Source organism: Chiloscyllium plagiosum, chromosome 2 (genome assembly GCF_004010195.1).
Source record: "Chiloscyllium plagiosum isolate BGI_BamShark_2017 chromosome 2, ASM401019v2, whole genome shotgun sequence".
NCBI lineage: Eukaryota > Metazoa > Chordata > Chondrichthyes > Orectolobiformes > Hemiscylliidae > Chiloscyllium > Chiloscyllium plagiosum.
This window is the reverse complement of record NC_057711.1, coordinates 101,976,543-101,991,750: the sequence shown is the minus strand read 5'-3', so window position 1 is coordinate 101,991,750 and position 15,208 is coordinate 101,976,543. Positions and strand designations below refer to the sequence as shown.

At 41.1% G+C, this 15,208-nt stretch overlaps 1 protein-coding gene across 2 annotated transcripts in view; it reads left to right on the top strand.

Moving 5' to 3' along the window:
* LOC122562310 (E3 ubiquitin-protein ligase UHRF1-like) overlaps positions 1-15,208 on the top strand; it is a 179,955-nt gene that overhangs the window by 91,437 nt on the left and 73,310 nt on the right. For both annotated transcript variants that reach the window (XM_043715177.1, XM_043715167.1), the window contains one exon: positions 1,884-2,102. In XM_043715177.1, the coding sequence (XP_043571112.1) occupies positions 1,884-2,102 (219 nt within the window). The remainder of the gene's footprint in view (positions 1-1,883; positions 2,103-15,208) is intronic.

Genomic DNA, 15,208 nt, shown 5'->3' with positions numbered 1-15,208 from the left:
CTGAAAATCAGTAGATTCAATTCCACCAGGTTAGCCTAAAAGGGATTCAGCTAAATTATCTGAGACTCAACTCATGATTTCACCAATCAAATCACATGACTTTGCTGTATCTTTGATCAGTCACTTAATCACACACAATAGGAACCATTATCTAGCTGACATTGAACTGAAAGGCCTGTGGTGTCCTAAACCAAATGCACAATTTCTGAACCTTGAGAGTTCAGGAAAATAATGAGGAAAGTGCCTGCAATCTCTGTGTGTTTCCTTCAATACACTGTGATGGAGTCAGGTTTTTGGAAGTATGTCTTTTTATTAAAAACTGCCATTATTTTTTTGTATTGCCACTTCTCTTTAAAAAAAAATGTACTAAGTCCTCTAAATTTGATTTAAACGTATCATGAAGTGAGTTTCTATTGGGCATTGCTTTACTTGGCAGTTTGAGAGAAGGAATTTTTTTTCAAACAGTACTTTCAAATTAAGGTAAATGAAAATCTAAAGTCCTGATTTTGCTCATAGGTCAGGTGCACAGAGACAGGAGGATTTTCGATCCGGGCAAGAGTAGAAGACGGTTAGAAATCAGCAGTCCTGGACGAAATAAAGAAGTTGCTGGGTATAGAGCTGGGTTGGGCAGGGCTTTTGGCTGTCAATCAAACTGTGAAATGGCAGCTGCCCGACTGTGATATGGAGGTTGTGAAACCAGTCATACAAATTAATCTAGTAATGGAAGCCCTCAGGTTTATATCAGTTGGCAAAGTGAAATAATAAGCATTTTCTTTTACACTCCAAACACTTTCAGAGATTTAAAGAACAGAACTTCTAAATGCCTTTATATCTTGCCAGGTCCATTTGATGGTTAACTTTGACAATTTTGACAGGTCCAGTGATATTTTTAATGAAATTTTCAAGTCTACTCTGCACACTTCAGGTTTTACGCTGCCAAAATCCCACTTCATTCCCATGTGGTTTGCTACCACGATGAACTACACGTTAACAAATCCTGTACCAATACCATTTTTGGATTTACCCACCATTCTTATCATGACAGATAGCTTCTCTGTCGTGGTAAAAATGCAAGCAGAAATTAACTATAATAAAAGTTACGTTTTAGCTCTGCAACCTTTCATAAATCTAGATGATCTATGGTTGATTTTGTTGCTAATCAACATAGTGTTTTAAGAAAGGTCAGTTTATTGCGTTGGAGTTTGCCATCAAATGAGGTTTGCAGAAGGTAATGCCTTATTTGGTTTGGGGGATAGGTTTTTCTTTTTGGTATCAATGTGCTAAAGATTCATCATGTGGAACTGCAGTATATCCTTTGAAAATTCTCTTGGATAAATGTGATGTCAGCTAAGTTTCAGATTTGTATGAAGTAAATTAATTGGGACACGATCTGTTAACTCAAGAATCTTTGTGACTCTGATTACCATGACCATTAAGATAGTTTCAAAATATTTCTCAAGTTGGTCAACACACTTGCTGCAAATGGCTTGGGAGTTTGGTGTGGTTTTGCATTCCATATCTGTGGGCAGTCTTCCAGTGATATATGTAACCCTGGGACAGTTTGCAAAATAGCATAATTCTATACAGACCTTCAGATTAATGTTTATTAACACGTTGGCACTAGCTCGTTGTATGGCATATTTTGTCTTCTGGTTGACTTTCCTGTAAACTGGGGGTGCAGTCTTGATCAAATGCTCAGGTACGTTATATTTTTGATTTGCTTAGGCATTCTAATAAACCAAGATAAATTTTAGATGAACCATATGTTGAGTTTTGACATTTGTGTTTTAAAAAAGAAAGTATCCATTCTGTTTAATTGTTTCACCTGTTAATGCAAAAATGTAGAATTTTGGATTTAACATTTTTTTTCCTTCTGTCTCCAGTTATCCAGAGAATGGAATAGTGGGAATGTGTGCAGAAAATGTTCGGCCACGAGCTAGGACAGTTTTGAAATGGGATCAGCTTCGAATAGGACAAGCTGTGATGGTAAATTACAATTTAGAGATACCAGAGGAACGTGGTTTCTGGTTTGATGCAGAAGTTACCGCTCTGAAGGAGACATCAAGGACAAATAAAGAAATCTTTGTTAAAATTCTTTTGGGGTAAGCATTCGTTGACATGCAGAGCAGAACGTTTGCGTTTGCTGTGAATATGGATTATAAAACACTGATGGTTTCATACAGTCTACTAAATTATAATGGAGGATATCGTATCTGTGAGTATAATAAAACATTTATGTCAAAAAAAGAGTAAGGCAGTGCACGATGGCTTCACTGTTTTAATTCTATGATGCATGACTGTGAGTATGTATCTCTATGTTTAAAAAGACACATTGTGTTTTTTAAAGGAGATAAAATGTTTCACTCAAATATAGCAAGATTTTTTAAGATTGGTAGAAATGTTAAAAGATCAACCATCCGATGTTCAAGTTCTTGGCTCGTCTTCCAGATCGAATAATGCAAGACTTGGTGCATCTGATTTCAGGATCTAAAGATGTCTAACTCTGTTTACAATAAGATGAATTGTTTGCTTTCAGATCCCAATATCAGATAAGCAGGACATATATGACATTAATTTCATTGGTGTTGAATCCTGGGCAGTATGTGTCTGCTGTCATGTAAATGGTTATTTTTGGCAGTGAATGCAAGTTTTCTAAAAAGGATACCCAGTCGCATTTCCTGCAATGGAGAAATGTGTTGTCTCAGTTCTAAACAACTGGAGTAGTAAATAACCTGTTACCTTTGCTCCTTTCATGATATTTACATCTAAATTCACCGACAGTCATAGAGATGTGCAACATGGAAACATACCCTTTAATCCAACTTGTCCAAATATCCTAAATTAATGTAGTCCCATTTGCCAGCACTTGGCCCATATCCCTCTAAACCTTTCCTATTCATATACCAATCCAGATGCTTTTTAGATGCTGTAATTGTACCAGCCACCACCACTTCCTCTGGCACCTCATTCCGTACAGTACCCTCTGGATAAAAACATTGCCCCTTAGGTCTCTTTTAAACCTTTTCCCTTCTCTCCCTAAACCTCTGTAAGGTCACCCCTCAGCCTTTGATGCTCTAGGGAAAACAGCCTTAATCTATTCAGCCTCACCCTGTGCTGAAATTCTCCAACCCTGGCAACATACTTGTAAATCTCTTCTGAACCCTTTCAAGTTTCACAACATCCTTCAATAGGAGGGAGACCAGAATTGCACACAATATTTCAAAAGTGCCCTAACCAATGTGCTGTGCATTCACAACATGATCTCCTAACTCCTATACTCAATGCTCTGTCCAGTAAAGGAAAGCATACCACCTTCACTATCCAATCTGCCAGGAACTCCACTTTTAAAGAACTATGAACCTGCACTCCAAGTTCTCATTGTTCAGCAACACTCCCCAGGATCTTACCATTAAGTGTATACATCCTGCTAAGATTTGCCTTTCCAAAATTCAGCACCTCACATTTATCTAAACTCCATCTGCCACTCCTCAGCCTATTGGCCCATTTGATCAAGATCCCATTGTACTCTGAGGTAACCTTTTTTGCTGTCCACTACACCTCCAATTTTGGCGTCATCTGCAAACTTGCTAACTCTACCACCTATGTTCACACCCAAATCGTTGATATAAATGACGAAAACCAGTGGACCCAACACCAATCTTTGTCACACACCACTGGTCACAGGCCTCCAGTCTGAAAAACAACCCTCCACCACCACCCTCTGTCTTCTACCTTTGGGCCAGTTTTGTATCCAAATGGCTAATTCTCCCTGTATTCCATGAGATCTAACCTTGCTAACCAGTGTCCCATGGGGAACCTTGTTGAACGCCTTACTGAAGGTCATATAGATCACGACCACTACTCTGCCCTCATTAATTCTCTTGGTTACTTCTTCAAAAAAACTCAATCAAGTTTGTGAGACGTGATTTCCCATGCTCAAAGCCATGTTGACTATCCTTAATCAGTCCTTGCCTTTCCAAATGCATGTAAATCCTGTTCTTCAGGATTCCCTCCAACAAAATGCTTACCACTAATGTCAGGCTCACCGGTCTGTAGTTCCCTGGCTTTTCCTTACCACCTTTCTTAAATAGTGGCAACACGTTAACCTCCAGTCTTCTGGTACCTCACCTGTAACTATCAATGATACAAATATCTCAGCAAGCAGCCCAGCAATCACTTCCCTAGCTTCCCACAGATTTCTAGGGTACACCTGATCAGGTTCTGGGACTTACTCACTTTTATATGTTTTAAGACATCCAGAACCATCACCTCTATAATATGGATATTTTTCAAGATGTCACCATCTATTTTCCTACATTCTATATCTTCCATGTCCTTTTCCACAGTAAACACTGTTGTAAAATACTGGTTTGGTATCTCCTCCCATTGCCTGTGGCTCCACACAAAGGCCGCCTTGCTGATCTTTGAGGAGCTCTATTCTCTCCCTAGTTTCCTTTTTTGTCTTTAATATATTTATAAATTCCTTTGGATTCTCCTTAACCGTATTTGCCAAAGCTAACTCATGTCCCCTTTTTGCCCTCCTGATTTCCCTCTGAAGTATATTCCGACTGCCTTTATACTCTTCTAAGGATTCACTCGATCTCTCCTGTCTATATTTGACATAGGCTTCCTTCTTTTTCTTAACCAAAATCTCAATTTCTCCAGTAATCCAGCTTCCCCAACATCTACCAGCCTTTCCTTTCACCCTAAGGGACTATCTCATTTTTGAAGGCTTCCCATTTACCAAGACAAAAATCATGCAACACCAGTTTATAGTCTAACAGATTTATTTGGAAGCACTAGTTTTCGGAGTGCTGCTCCTTCATCAGGTGGTTCCTGATGAAGGTGCAGCACTCCAAAAACTAGTGCTTCCAAATAAACCTGTTGGACTGTACCCTGGTGTTGTGTGATTTTTACCTTTTGTACACCCCAGTCCAACATCAGCATCTCCAAATCATGTTTCCTATTTTCCAGCCATCCATTTTCCTGCAAACATCTGCCCCCAATCAACTTTTGATAGTTCTTGCATAATACAGGTACTCAATCCTTTATCCGAAATCCTTGAGGCCAGTTGTTTTTCGGAATGTGGAATTTTTCAAATTTCGGAATAAATTAAATTTTCACAGCGAAATTAAAAAAAATTACCTAACAGCAGACACACGTGTGAATAGTTCGAGCGCTGAGACACAATCGACTCTTGCCAGGGCTGGGCCATACCGCCACATCACATCTGAGTGATGTGGTTCGAGTGGATGTGGTGTTGGGTCACCTGTTTGTATTACAACATGACGCTCCACACTCCATGAAAACATTTCAGATTTCATGGCTTTTCGGATTTTGGAATTTCAGATAAAGGGTGATGTACCTGTACCGTCAAAATTGGCTTTCTTCCAATGTAGAACTTTAACTTTTAGATCCAGTCCATTCTTTTCCATTACTATTTAAAAACTAATAAAATTATGATCTCTAGCTCCAAATTGCTTCCCCACTGACATCTTAGTCACCTGCCCTGCCTCATTTCCCAAGAGTAGGTCAAGTATTGCACCTTCTCTGGTAGGTACATCCACATATTGAATCAGAAAACTTTATTTGTACACACTTAACAAATTCCTATCCATCTAAACCCTTAACACTATGGCAATCCCAATCTCTGCTTGGTAAGTTAAAATCCCCTACTATAACCACCCTATTATTTTTACAGATAACTGAGATCTCCTTACAAATTTGTATCTCAATTTCTCACTGACTATTGGGGAGTCTATACTATAATCACAAGTAGGTGATTTCCCTTTCCTATTTCTCAGTTCCACCTAAATAACTTCCCTGGACGTATTGCCAGGAATATTCTCCCTAAGTACATGCATAATGTTATTCCTTATCAAAAATGCAACTTGCCCTCCTCTCTTGCTCCCCCACATCCCCTTCTATCCTTCTGATAGTATTTGTATCCTGGAACATTCAGCTGCCAGTCCTGTCCATCCCTGAGCCATGTCTCTGTAATTGCTCTGATATCCAAGTCCCATGTTCCTAACCATGCCGAGTTCATCTGCCTTCCCTGTTTAGGCCTATTGCATTGAACTAAGTAGTTTAATTAATCAATCCTACCTTGTTCTCTGCTTTGTTCCTGCCTGCTCTGACTGTTTGACTTGCTCCTTTTCCCAATTGTACCAGTCTCAGATTGATCTCTTTCCTCCTTATTTCCCTCAGTCCCACCTGAGTTTAAATCCTCCTGAGCAGCTCTAGGAAATCTCCCTGCCAGTATATTAGTCCCCTTCCAATTCAGGTGCAATCCGTCCTTCTTGTACAAATCACTTCTACCCCAGAAGAGATTCCAATGATCCAAAAATGTGAACCCTACTCCCCTGCACCAGCCCAATAGCTACGCATTCATCTGCTCTATACTCCTATTCCTACCCTCATAAGCTCATGGCACCAGGAGTAATCCACATGTTACTACCTTCGAGGGTCTCCTTTTTAAATTTCTGCCTAATTTTCTATATTCTCCCTTCAGAGTCTTATCCATTTCCCTTCCTATGTTGGTAGTTCCAACGTGTACAATGACCTCCTGCTGTTCCCACTCCCCTTTGAGAATATTCTGCACTCTCTCCAAGATATCCTTCATCCTAGCACCAGGGAGGCACACACCATTCTGATTCCTCGCTGTGTTGAAACAAATGCTATGGTTTTGTCCACAGGCTTAATATCTGTTACTTTTTTGGAATGTTGAGAAATATTTAGAGACATTTGTGAGAAGATACCACAAAAGAAGTTGGTAAAACGTTGTGGCTAAATTATTCATTTCTGTCAATTGTTTGACTAATTATAAAGGTCTGCATGAGCCTTGTGATGCTAACAATACAAAACTGCAGCTGCTGGCAGTCTGAGATTTAAACCGAAACTTACAGAAGTACTCAGGTCACATCTATGGACAGAAGTAGAGTTAATGTTTCATGTTGATGGCCTATCACCAGAACTGGAGAAAAGTATGGATGGAGGTTTGACAAAGTCTGTCCTTTAGGGCTAAAGGGACCAGTAACTAAAACAGAAATTGCTGGACAAATTCAGCAGGTCTGGCAGCATTTGTTGGAAAAAAAGAGTTAACAATCTCAGTCAAGTGATTCTTCATCAGAACTGTTAGTAGCTGGAAAAAAGTGGGATTTATGCTGAAGCCAAAGTGGTGGTAGAAAGGAGAGAGATCAATGGATAAATGGAGACAGAGTCCAGGGAGAGGGGGAGGGGATAGAGAGAGAGAGACAGACAGAGAGAGAGGTGAAAGGGGTAGGTGAATAAGGAAATTATGGATAACTGGCCAGGATGGTGAAAAGGCTGAACAAATTATAGAGATAAAAAATGGGTGAGATGTGCTGAATGCAACCTATGTGATGTCATAATGGGCCTTGGAGTACATGAGAATGGGTGATTTTACTAAAAGAAACCCATATCATAACAGGCCCAGGTGTGGGAGTGGGTAAAAAACATGGAAGGATGGAATCAGGCTCTAAAGTTATTGAGCTTGATGTTGAGGCTGCAGGGACCCCAAGCTGAAAATGAGATGCTGTTTTTTGAGCTTGTGCTGAGGCTTGCTTGTACAGTGCAGCAGGTCTGTGACAGAAATTATGGTGTGGAAACATGATAATGTGTTGAAGTGGCAGGCAACTACAAACTCAGTCATTTTTGCTGAGAGAATGTGGATCTTCTGCAAAGCGCTCACCTGCTCTCCATAATCTCCTTGTTTACCTAACCGTTTCATCTTCTCTCGCTCTCTCGCTCTCTCTCTCTCGCTCTCTCTCTCTCACTCTCTCTCTCGCTTTCTGGACAGAGGTGTAAAATAAGAACATAATGGGGGAGAGAATGTGGATCTTCTGCAAAGCGCTCACCTGTTCTCCATAATCTCCTTGTTTACCTAACCGTTTCATCTTCTCTCGCTCTCTCTCTCTCTCTCTCGCTCTTTCTCTCTCTCACTCTCTCTCTCGCTTTCTGGACAGAGGTGTAAAATAAGAACATAATGGGGAAATAAAATCACAGGCTGCTGGAAGCTTGTTGTCATGCATGTGGACTGAGCAGAGATGTTTTACAAAGCAGTGATGTAGAATCATAATCATAGAGATGTACAGCATGGAAACAGACCCTTCGGTCCAACCTGTCCATGCCGACCAGATATCCCAACCCAATCTTCACCCTCCGACGCTCCAGGGAAAACAGCCCCAGCCTGTTCAGCCTCTCCTTATAGCTCAAATCCATCTGTGTTTAGTATCCCCCATTGTAGAGGAGACCACATTGTGAACAGCGAATGCAGTAGACTAAACTGAAAGAAATAGAAGTAAATCACAGCTTCATCTGGAAGGAGTGCTTGGTGCCTTGACAGTGGGGAAGAGTCAAGGTAAAGGGACCGTCGTCACATCTCCTGTTTTGGGCTGTCATATTGTATGTGATTGACATTAGAGAGAACAGTCCCTTTAGAATTTAAATTCTGAAAGTGAAGAGGAGATGAAAGACCATCAGAGATTGTCTTGATTGATCCTCCTGAGCTTGCTGAACTCCAATCTCTTCTGTTTCTTGTTACCAAATTTGCTCACATGGTGCTGTTGACGTCTGGCGAATTGCCATCTTACCTTTCAGAGATTGAATGCCAATCCTCTGGCTCTTCCTCAGAATGATAAACCCATTGCTTCAACTATTTCCTGCATATGACTGGATTTCTTTCTATCTTGACACTCAAATTTTTTTCTCCCTTTGTACTACCGTTTCCCATTACCTTCTTCTGATGCCTATTTCACTTTAAAGGTTATTAATTTCTGGGCCCCAAACAACATCTTTACATGTTTGATGCATTTCACCCAAGTCACAGAGTCATCCAGCACAGAAACAGACCCTTTAGTCCAACTTGTCCATGCTTACCGAGTTTTCCAAACTAAATCAATCCACTTGCCTGCATTTGACCCCATATCCGTCTAAACATTTCCTGTTCATAGAGACATAGAGATGTACAGCACGCAAACAGACGCTTTGCTCCAATCGTCCATGCCGACCAGATATCCCAACACAATGTAGTCACACCTGCCAGCACCTAATCCATATCCCTCCAAACCCTTTCTATTCATCTACCCATCCAGATTCCTTTTAAATGTTGTAATTGTACCAGCCTCCACCACTTCCTCTGGCAGCTCATTCCATAAACGTATCACCCTCTACGTGAAAACGTTGCCCCGTAGATCTCTTTTATATCTTCCCCTTCTCACCCTCAAGCTATGCCCTCTAGTTCTGGACTCGCCCACCCCAGGGAAAATACTTTGTCTGTTTGCCTATCCATACTCCTCATGATTTTATAAACCTCTCTAAGGTCACTCCTCAGCCTCCGACACTCCAGGGAAAACAGCCCTAGCCTATTCAACCTCTCCGTATAGCTCAAATTCTCCAACCCTGGCAACATCCTTGTAAATAGTTTCTGAACCCTTTCAAGATTCACAGCATCATTCTGATAAGAAGGAGACCAAAATTGCACGCAATATTCCAACAGTGGCCTAACCAATGTCCTGTACAGCCGCAACATGACCTCCCAACTCCTGTACTCAATACTCTGACCAATAAAGGAAAGTATACCAAATGCCGCCTTCACTATCCTATGTATTTGTCCAAATTCCATTAAAATGTTGTAACTGTATCTGCATCTACTACTTTCTCTGGCAATTCATTCCACATATGAGCCACCCCCATGTGAAAAAAATGCCCCTCAGGTCCTTTCTCTTAGCTTGAAAATATGCCCTTTAGTTTTGAACTCCCCTACCCTAGAGAAAAAAATCTTTGCTATTCCCCTTATATACGCGCCTTCTGGTATTATAAACCTCCAAAAGGTCACCCCTGAACCTTATAATCTCGAGTAAAAAAAAGTCCCATTCTATCCAAAATTAAAATTCACAAGCATCAGGTTATACTCCAACAGATTTATTTGGAAACACTGGCTTTTGGAGCACTGCTCCTTCATCAGATGTTTGTCCAAGCTTGGAATCCATCCTGGGAAGTATTGAGGCAGTAGCCAAATCTGACAAACAACTATTAGCTTCATGGGTAAAGGATTGTTTAGTTGGGAGAGAATGGCCATCAACTGGGTCATTTTCAGATTGGAAAAATGTCATAGATGCAGTGCCACAGGAATTTGTGCTAAAATCTCAACTATTTGCAATCTATATCAATGATTTAGATGAAAAGATCTTCTGACTGAGAAGCTATATGCAGATGACATAGGATGATACCAATATAGAGAGTATCTGCATACCCAATTTTGAAAGACTGCACTTCTCCCCCTCCCCCTCCCCCACCTCGTTTGCCAGGATGTCAACAGTAACACCACCCCACTATAATTCACATCATCATCTTCAGGTTGCCCACTCTCTCCCAGGCCATAGTATTTTTCATTACATCCATAGTTTGTGCCGTTTTGAGAATGAGTCTCAGCATCTGCTCCTCCTGCAATGAACTTCATTTTTTTAAGAAGTGCAGGTTTCCTTCAAGTCACACTAGATTGTAATGTTTTTGAGTCCCCTACTTTTGTATGTAGTCAGTGAAAACATGGAGGAGGGGTGCAACTGGCTGCTCCCAGTAACCACTTTAACAAACTTAGCATTCTACCTGCATTCCAATTGCCTGGTAGGTTAATGGTCCTTGCAATTCCTGCACATGTTTTAAGGTATAACCAGATTACCCCAACTCTTTGGAATGCTACAAAAGACAGAAGAGATGAAAAATAATCGGAAGCTTGGGGTAATATAATTCTGATTTCATTAAATTAATTTCTGAAATTTACATTATTTCTCAATCTGATTCACTTTATAACTAAATGGTTGGCTGATGGTGCATGTTTTGGGGGTGACGTCATTTTTGGTAGACAGGTGATGGATGTGGGCACGTCTCTGCTCTCACTTGACTTAGTCTGAAGGTGTTCCAATTTGTATCACTGATTATTATGTTTCCTTTTGAACTTGCTTGAACAACTACATTCACAATCCTGGTAAAATGACGGAAAATAATCATATAATTCAAAGCCAAGGACCGTCCCCTTAACAGATGGCTAGAAAGACATATAGAAAATAAGATTCAAACGTGGAGAATTGAGAGAATTATGAAAACCACTGTCATTGTCCTTCTCAGCATCTCTATCCTCAAATTCTTCCTCATTTCTTAGCTCCTTTCTCTCAAGCGATTTCTGTTATTACTGATATTATTACTGCTATTTCCCCCGATTATACGTACCTCTTCTGCAGTCCGGAGTTCCAGAGGAACAAAATAGCGCTTGTAGGGTTTTTAATATCTGAAGATGTTTGATTGCCTCCAGTTAAAATTTGGGTTACACTGAAGCCATCGCATTCAAGCTGTGGCCCAGACCCAGCCCCTCTTAGCTGTTACACTGCAAATAGTGAAGGAAGAAACCAAAGGCTGACTTTACTGGGAATCAATTTATGCACAGACTGAAGCGTTATTGACTCCGCTCTACTCCTGTGCCAGTGTTTCTTTATATTGGCTCAAGTAACCCTGCATTTACTGCCCTCCACTTGTATGCAATTAACCCGAAGAGACATATTTAATGTCAAGGACTGACTTGCCTGTGCTGGATTGTGCAAAGCCACAGCATCCTGTTCGGTCCTCTGTTGAGTTTGTGACTGCATGTTTGGAAAGGCTACTACTGACATCACTGTTAATGTTACTGGCTCAGCTCATCTGCTGCTGAGCTTCTTACTTTTTAGATTAGATTAGATTACATTACATTACAGTGTGGAAACAGGCCCTTCGGCCCAACAAGTCCACACCGACCCGCCGAAGCGTATACCACCCAGACCCATTCCCCTACATTTACACCTAACACTACGGGCAATTTAGCACGGCCAATTCACCTAACCTGCACATTTTTGGATTGTGGGAGGAAACCGGAGCACCCGGAGGAAACCCACGCAGACACGGGGAGAATGTGCAAACTCCACGCACAGAGTCGCCTGAGGCGGGAGTTGAACCCGGGTCTCTGGCACTGTGAGGCAGCAGTGCTAACCACTGTGCCACCGCGCCGCCCACTAACTTACATTTCAATCGTATTGATTCAATTTTGCCACTCAGCTAATTCTCAACTCTAATCTGTCTGCCTTTTATCATTCTTCATTTTACAATGCAACTGCTATGTCGTGCGTGTCTGTGATCAGTTTTAAACTTGATAAATAGCAAATGGTTGCTTATTTTACACAAATGGATAAACGTTTGGCTAGTTTTCGATAGAAACTTTCATATATGCCAAGAATCTTTCTAGCCTATCACTTCTAGTGTTATCCATTAGAAAATCTCTTTGCAGTTTCTCCAACACTTCGAAATGCCTTTTGTAATATGGAGATTAGACCTGATACATGACGCTCTTTTTTTTCCGATGTGGTCAAATGAAGATTCTTTAAAAGTTGGGCGTCTTGCTTTGTGTGTTTTATTAATCCAGAAATGATGATAGTTTGTTTGCATGTTTGTACACCTTTGTTAACTGGTTGGTAGTTTTGATGGTTTGTAGGAGTATGCCCTGCATTCTTATAAAGTCAGAGAGTCCTATTGAACAGAGACAGGTCCCTCATCCCAAAGTGGTCCATGCCGACCAAAATGTCCAACCACACTAACCCTATTTCCCTGCATTTGGCCCATATCCTTCTAAACCTTTCCCATCCATGTATTTGTCCAAATGCCTTTTAAATGTTGTTCATGGACCTGCTTCAACCACTTCTGCTGGCAGCTCATTCCATATGCGTACCACTGTGTTCAAAAAAGTTGCCTCTCAGATTACCGTTTCATTAACTGGCTAGGTAACATCATCAGTGGTGACCTCCAAGTGAAGCGAAGCTGTTGTCTACTGTTTTCTATTTATATCTTTCTCCTGGATGGGGTTCCTGGGGCTTGTGGTGATGTCATTTCCTGTTCGTTTTCTGAGGGGTTGATAGATGGTATCTAGATCTATGTGTTTGTTTATGGCATTGGGGTTGGAGTGCCAGGCCTCTAGGAATTCTCTGGCATGTCTTTGCTTAGCCTGTCCCAGGATAGATGTGTTGTCCCAGTCGAAATGGTGGTTTTTTTTTGACTGGGACAACACATGTATCCTGGGACAGGCTAAGCAAAGACATGGCTGAGAATTCCTAAAGGCCTGGCACTCCAACCACAACGCCATAAACAAACACATAGATCTAGATGCCATCTATTAACCCCTCAGAAAATGAACAGGAAATGACATCACCACAAACCCCAGGAACCCCATCCAGGAGAAAGATATAAATAGAAAGCAGGAGACAACAGCTTCGCTTCACTTGGAGGTCGCCACTGATGATGTTACCTAGCCAGTTAATGAAACATCTGGATATCCAACCTACAGCTCAGCAAGCAAACCTACACCCTAAACCTCAACCTGAGCTACAAACCTTGCTTAAACTGATGTCCTCGAATCCTTGATTCCCCAACCCTGGGAAAAAGACTGATGCATTCACCTTGCCTCATGGTCTTATACACAACTATAACATCCACCACCCCCTCAGAGTCTTTTACGCTCTAAAGAAAAAAGTCCTAGCTAGTCCAACCTCTCCCTATATCTCAGACCCTTGAGTCTTGGCAATATCCTTGTAAATTTCTTCTCCACTCTTTCCAGTTTAATAACATCCTTCCTATAGCAAGGTGACCAAAACTGAACACAATACTGCAAGTGTGGTTTCACCAACGTCCTGTACAACTGCAATATAACTTACTAACTTTGATACGCAGTGCCCTGACTGATGAAGACCAGTATGCCAAAAGCCTTTTTCACTGCCCTGTCTAACTGTGACTCCACTTTCACAGAATTGTGAACCTGAATTCCACAATCCTTCTGTTCCACTACGCTCCTTAAGGACCTACCATTCACCATGAAACTCCTACCTTGATTTGACTTTCGAAAGTGCAACATCTCAACACTTATCTATATTAAATTCCATTTGCCATTTTTTGGTCCACTTCCCTAGCTGATCAAGGTCCTGTTACATTTTCTAATAACCTTCCTCACTGTCCACGATGCTGCCTATTTTAGTGTCATCTGCAAACTTACTAACAATGCCATGTATATTCTCATGCGAATCATTGATATTGCTAACAAACAGCAGTGGGCCCAACACCAACTCCTGAGGCACTCCACTAATCACAGTCCTCCAGTTCAACAAGCATCTTTCCACTATTACCCTCTGCTTCTTACCATCAAGCCAATTGTGTATGCAATTTGCCAGCTCTCTTGGAATTCCTTGCAACCTAACCTTCCAGAACACCTACCTAGTGGAACCTTATCAAAGGCCATACTGAAATCCATATAGACTACATCTTTAGCTCTTTCACCGTTTTTACTCATCATTTCCTAGGGAGTAACTGGCCTTGTTGCTCCTATCAAAATTCATCACCTTATGCTTAAAATTAATCTGCCAGCTACGTGCCCCATCTGCGCATTTGTTAATGTCTTGCGTTTTGTTGAAGTCATTCTCAGTCTTAACTAAACCCTTAATTTGGTTTGGAAATTTTGATACTTGCACTAATTCCTAACTCCCTTGGAGAGGAGGGTGGAAGAAGTGATGTTCGGGATGGTTGGAGTGACAGTGGCCTAATTGTTTTGTCGTTGGACTAATAATCTAGAACCCCATGCGCTGTTCTGGGCACTTAGTTTTGAATCCTGTTATGGTGTCTATTGCTGAATTTGTAAATTTGGAATAACTAAAACTATTATTTGTGACAATGAAGCTGCTGTAAAATCTCATCTGATTCACAATGTCTTCATGGTAAAGAAGTTTGCACCTGGTCTAACCTACATGTGACTCCACGTAGGACTCTGATCAATTCTTAACACTGCTTCTGCAATGTCTGAGAGAACCATTAGTTTATTAGTTGCTCACCACCACTACTTTGAGGGCAATTGGCAATGGACAATACATGTTATCTATGTTGGCCCTACATCGGAGCCAGAGGCCAAGGTTCAATCCAACCTCTCCAGAGGTGTGTCAGAACAGGCTGTCCAAAAGCCTCTGAAGGCTGGCCTTGTCACAGTGAAGGTTATGTCCCAACAACAAATTAAAAAGAACCACACATACAGTCCTTTACTTAAATAAGTTGAAAGATGGATGCATTTAACATTGTTGGAAATCAAATGAATGGAGAATATGGAAATGATTTGTGAATCAGTAGTAGCACA